Genomic DNA, 6,416 nt, shown 5'->3' with positions numbered 1-6,416 from the left:
TTAGTCCCACATTGGGTATAATAGAGAAGGAGCTCCACTATATAACCATATTCTTATGTTTATGTTGTAAAACGATCTTTCTTTAGTCAAAAATACATATTTTGACCCATGCGATAAGCACATATGCCATGCACCAAGTCCCTTTTCTACACGGATTTCTTTTTTTGGCGAGTTTTCTTTAGAAAATTAACTCTTAAGAGTTTTATTTATGGGTAAATTCTTTTTACGTGTTTTACTTGTTTCTGAAGAAAACCAAAACCTAACTTGATTTGCAGGTATTTTATCCTATAAATATAACTCGAAATTCTGTTTTCAAAACAAACAAGAAGCAATTCTTTTTATTATCTTCTTCCTTTGTTTGTGCGGCGTTTTTACTTTCCATCCCCGTTGCTGAGTTCGAAGAAAGGGTAACTTGCGTTGTGCTAACTCAAGTTATATCGGGCAGTCTTATCCTGGACACATCTTCGCTGTGAGGGGTTTAGCATTACTCAACTCGAGTATACCCGCGAATTAATGTGTTAAGGACAACTTGTTGAACCTGTGATTCTTCCCTCGTCAAGTTATTTCGGTAGAGTTGTTTCGGATTAGTTCTTTACGTATTATTTTGATACGTCTAACGTGTTGTTCATTGTTGCAAGATTCCAACACTATGTACCCATCTGTCATGCAAATATCCAAAATCCTTTTCAGAAGGTTGGTGAATTAATGGATGCAGTTAGAACCTAGAATGCGTACGTCTAAGAGGATACTTTGTTTCAGACACGTACAGTTAGGTATATAAAAGCTGGCAAGTGTGAATGTATGGGAATCTGGGCAGGATATACTGAGATGAACCGGTCACTATCTTTAAAACTACTTCTTTAGCTAATATGTTAACGACCAACATGATAGGGATGAGTTCAACCCTTCATTTTGATTCGACATCTGTCTGAGCACCATTAAAAGAATAATTATAAGAGAATAATTTGGCTGAATCAACATAAGTAAACTTTATCAACTTGCTTATTGAGACGAATTCTGCTCAGTTTATTTCTAACGGGAAACTTGTACATGACCAAATTGATTTATATTAATATATAAAAACTCAATAGTCGTCTCACACATAAGAAAAGGGAATATTATGTCCGGTTCAACGCGGAGTGTTTATTGGTAAACTAGGCACTTGCAGTAGCCATCAGTTAGTTGAGGGTATATTTTACATTTAAATCAATATTATGTCTGGATCAACGCGGAGCGTTTATTAGTAAACTATCAACTATGCACTTGCAGTAGCCATCACTCAGTTGAGGGTATATTTTACATTTTAATTTGTATAACAGGTTGTTCCACATTAATCAACCTTGAACATAGGAATATACCTGCAACCAAATAGCATTTTGTGTTTTTTTTTTTTTTTGTTCTTTGTTTTTTATATATTTTCAGATTCATTTTGGAGTTTGGACTCCGAAATTTGCACTTAACCAGAAATTCATCTTCTTCATCGAGTTCTTAGATCCGAAGTCTTTGAAAATGTAAGTAGTCATGTTAACTTTTACCAATAGAAAAACAACTACTTTTTGAAGTATTTGATCGGGTATGTAAATGCATAACAACGCAATTATCATGCACGTTGTAACCCAGATTTTATGATATGTAGACGTATCATAGGTGGGTAGGGTAGTTTGGATTGGCAGTTGTAGGTTTGGCTATATATATATATATATAACATTGTGGAACAATCAGAAGTAATCTACGGAACGATGGTGTTGTTTGTAGATCATGTTTATTGTGCACTCAAGCATGTGAGAACATTATCTTTTTCTCTTACATCCTTAGATATGAAGCGTTGGGCCCTTTAATGCTGAGCGTACATTAACATGAAATGAAGTGGATTTGTTAGGTCTTGAAAGTAAAATAACTCCTCAGTGATGCCCTTCATGGTTTGAAGCTCGAAATTGACCCAAGGCCAACCCTGACTATTTCCCCCAACCTACCACACCTCAGATTCGGATAAGGAAAACTGTCAATCGTGCTTCCAAGTCAATGGCATCGACTGAACGTCGGTTAGCATTAACTTGATTAACCAGTTGGACATATTGCAAGTAAATTAATCAAAATCCTAAAACGTGCATTCTATAATTCCGACGCATCCAACCACATCAAATTCGCAAGTACTAATCAAAATAATTAGCGACATATTGAGATTCAATACGACCTAGTAGCTAGTACTAAAAATTAGTAGTCTTTGGAGTTTGAAAAAGCAAGATAAACCAACTATAAATGGTCCAATCTGACCTTTAAACTTTCATTAAAAAACATCTAACCATCAAAATTCTCCTCTGCTTCTCCATTCTTTTCCGCTCTTTAGAGCTTCAGTTCTTCCTCTTTCTTTCGTTTCTCCTCTCTTTAGAAGAATTTTTATATAAAAAAATAACAAACTAGAAAAAAGTTTAATAATTCTTTGCTTCAAAAAGAGAGATGGCTGAGAGTGCTGCTGCTGGTGTTGCTGCTAAAGTTTTGATAGCATTGACAAAATTGTTAGTCGATGAAATATATTTTCTGCGAGGAGTCAAAGAAAAATTTGAAATACTTCAGAGTGAGCTCGAGTGGATGGATGCATCCCTCGTAGCAGCCAGATCAGACACAAATTTGAAGGTTTGGGTGAAGCAATTACGTGGAATAATCCATGAAGCTGAGGATGTCGTGGAGGAATTCAACCTCGAGATTGTTAACCATAAACGGCTGCAAAATAAATCCAATGCTCCAATGGCCAGCTTGAAACGGCTGCTTACCATATCAACACAATTACCCATTGTACATGATATCGGAGATCGAATTGACGGTATCAATGTCAGTGTAAGAAAACTAAAACAATACAAGGATAACTATGGGTCTGTTATTGCACAATCTAATAATGGTGGCGCTGAATCTTCAGATCAATCCAAGTCGTCATCGCTGCATCAAAGGATAAAGAGAAGAAGAGAAGAAATCTTTGCTGAGGCATATGAGCAGGATAACGTCCAAATCCACCAGGATGTTGTGGGACAAGTCATGCCATTGTTGACGAGAGAGGAAGGTGCTGATCATGGTAAGACACTACGCGTGATTTCAATCTTAGGCATGGGTGGTGTTGGTAAGACTACTTTGGCTAAGAAACTTTATAATCTTCGCTATGGTTTCGACTGCGGCGCCCTCGTTTACATATCTAAAGCGTATAGTTCGGCTAAGCTCTTAAGGAGCATTATGAACCAATGTTTTGGTCCCATCCCTGCTCAACAGTTGTCGAACGATAAGCTTTTTGCGAATTTGCAGGGGAAGAAGTACTTAATTGTGTTAGATGATGTATGGGATACAGATGTCTGGGATGCTTTGCAAAGCTCATTTCCGCGTAACAACAATGGTAGCATAGTGTTGCTTACAACACGCCATAAAGAAGTGGCTAACTATGCTAGCTCCCAGTCTAGTACCGACATCCACGAGCTGAATGTGATAAATGAAGCGGAGAGTTGGCAGATCTTTGTAAAAAGGGTTCATCCAGATCGTGCATTGGAGAACCTCGGGAAGGAGATGGTGAAAAAGTGCCGTGGGTTACCTCTTGCAATTGTGGTGCTTGCAGGCCTCTTATTGGGCCAAGGTATGCACAAACATTTATGGTCCAATGTAAATGCCAGTGCACGCTGGCTTTCGAGTGAAGATGAAAATGCCTTCAGATGTCCAGGAATATTAGCATTGAGTTACGATTACATGCCTTATCACTTGAAGCAATGCTTTCTTCACTTGAGTCTTTTTCCACAAGATACTAAAATCTCTACGGCAAAGTTGTTTCAATACTGGATTGCTGAAGGATTTGTAAGCACCATAAATGAACAAACAATGGAAGAAGCTGCAGAGGCTTACTTGGAAGATTTAATACACAGAAACTTGATCCAGGTCAGTGGACTCAGTTATGATGGAAGAGTTAAAAGTTATCGCATCCACAATCTAATTCATGATATTTCTCTCGCGGAATCTAAAAAGGATCAGTTTTCTCAAACCTATGGTAGCATTGACAAACTTTATCAAAAAAAGCCGGATAGTCTCCGAGTCGTTGTTCTTAAAAGTGATGTGCTGAATAAGGAGCGCTTCCTGAGTTATCGTGAGACTCGAGTTCGGTTTTTGATGTGTCAGAATGTACATTTTAAGCAGCACGACTACTTAAGCTCTTTATTTGGAGGCTTCAAATCACTGCGGGTATTGGAATTCAATGGGTACATCCAAGGTCGGGGTCGTATATCATTTCCGAAGGAGATAGGAGATCTCATACATTTGAGGTACTTGAGCTTCGAGAAAACTAATCTGGAACGAATCGACACAAGCTGCTTAAGTAAACTTGTCAAGCTGCAAACTCTTAACCTCAACGGTTGTGTTGAGGAACTCATGCTGGACGAGAAGATCTGGAGCTTGCACGAATTGAGACATCTATATCTGAAAAGTATTAGACCTACATCAAATGTTAGCAGGAGTAGGTGGACTCTCACAGTTTCTAATTCAGGGATTGATAAGCTAACAAATCTTCAGGTATTACACGTCGGGGATGGGGATTGGATACATCACCGGCTGGAGAAGCTGAGTTCCCTAAGAAAGTTAAGGATAGAAGAATGTTTGAGTTCGCACTCAGAAGAGATTTTTAATGCCGTTGCAAAATTGACAAAGCTTCAATCGTTGGCGCTGCTATCCAAGAACTCTTTCCAACCATCATTAACCAACGAAGCCGTACCCCTGGCTTCCATCCAATTGGCAAACCATACTTCTCTCGAAAGGTTACATTTAAAAGGTAAAATCCATGATTGGCCGGGACGTAATTCATTCCCGCCAAAGCTTTGCAAGCTAAATTTGGAGTGGTCATGGATTGTGGACGATCCCATGCCAATTCTAGAGAATTTGCCTAGCTTGACATTTCTGCACTTAGGATATGTTTCTAGCCTAAGTAAGAAAATGGTTTGCTTAAGAGGAGGTTTTGGTTGTCTTCAGACCTTAAAAATGGTTTCCTTAGAGAACTTAGAGGAATGGATAATAGAGGAAGGAGCACTGACAAGCCTTAGAAACTTGGAAATCAATGGTTGCATCAAGTTGAAGGTGATTCCTGCAGGGTTACAACAATTGACTACACTAAAAGAGCTAAGAATAGCTAATATGCCACGTCGATTCGTAAACAGGGTCAAAAGGAATGGGAGGGATTGGCATAAGATCAGTCATATTCGTTCCATGGATTTTTTTTAGTTTTTCTTCATTCCAGCATTTGTTTTGTGGTGCCTGTTGTCGTTATTAATGTTGTTTCATCTTGTTTTTTTCTTGTGTAATAAACTTATAAGGAAAAACAAAGAAGGTTTGTAATTAATAATTTTGATAAGAATATAGTGAATTACATTTACAGTTTTATTTTCTACATTGCATCAAGCTATATATGTTTGCCTCCAGCTAGTTTGAGATCTGAGCCACTGGCTAGTTTTTAACAATTTCAAGTTAGCGTGTCAAGCTTGTGTGAATTAGGCATGCAATCATCGTGTTAGGCCTGAACTCAGCTCATTATTGCAATGAACATCCACCTACCACAGGCCACATTCAAAATCTAGAATTTAACAATTTCAAGTTAGCGTGTCGAGCTTGTGTGAATTTGTCATGCAATCCTCATCATCCGACATATTGTGTTAGGCTTGACCTCAGCTCATTGCAGCAATGAATATCCACCTATCCCAAAAATAAAATTATCTGGTCACATTCAAAATCTAGAAAATACACTATATTTTCATGATACAAATATCTAACCTAACAACTCGATAAACTTCCTCAAAATCCCCTCCCATATACCAAATTTCTATGGACATTACAGTGCCCACCAAAAATCCTACTTTTCTTTGGAAAGCAATCAACGAAGGACTACCAACTTTCTGTATCCTGAATCGCATCCATCTGACCAACTCAGATATTTGCCCCAAATGCAACAATGATCCAGAATCCGCAAATCATCTTCTACTTCATTCCCACTACATCTTGGAACATTTTATTCACTCAATCCACATCCACATCAAATCCCAATTGTACCCACATAACCTTTTACAACTCAAACATTTATCTCCCAGATCTTACAACAATCAACACCAATATCCTTCATCTGATCATTCTGTTTTTTATTTTGAACCTTTTGGCCGGCTAGGATTGAGCGAGCTAGTATATTGCCAAAATCAAACATCCTCAGATGAAATTGTAGATTGGGCTCTAAAACAACAACAAGGATATTTTGGGGCTTTAACAACAATACCTCATGTGCTACCAGACGACTCTCTGGTAACTAACCATCTCAACCAACAAATTAAATATAAGATCCTTTGTTGACAACTCAATCATATATTTACCGAAGATTGAATAGATGATTACCAAACAGATTCATTACTTTGTTG

General features: G+C 38.0%; 1 protein-coding gene across 1 annotated transcript; it reads left to right on the top strand.

Moving 5' to 3' along the window:
• The first annotated feature begins 2,314 nt into the window (after nt 1–2,314).
• Nucleotides 2,315–5,267, top strand: LOC113315228 (disease resistance protein RPP8-like). Its single transcript, XM_026563534.1, has one exon. The coding sequence runs from the start codon at nt 2,458–2,460 to the stop codon at nt 5,236–5,238; it is 2,781 nt and encodes a 926-aa protein (XP_026419319.1). The 5' UTR covers nt 2,315–2,457; the 3' UTR covers nt 5,239–5,267.
• The last annotated feature ends 1,149 nt before the right edge of the window (nt 5,268–6,416 follow it).

This window comes from Papaver somniferum, chromosome 10 (genome assembly GCF_003573695.1).
Source record: "Papaver somniferum cultivar HN1 chromosome 10, ASM357369v1, whole genome shotgun sequence".
Taxonomy (NCBI): Eukaryota; Viridiplantae; Streptophyta; class Magnoliopsida; order Ranunculales; family Papaveraceae; genus Papaver; species Papaver somniferum.
Note: the sequence above shows the minus strand (reverse complement) of the source record. Positions and strands in the feature narration are given on the sequence as shown.

What these genes read in the sequence shown, in the direction of transcription:
- LOC113315228 (XM_026563534.1), top strand. Translation starts at nt 2,458, where the DNA reads ATGGCTGAGAGTGCTGCTGCTGGTGTTGCTGCTAAAGTTTTGATAGCA.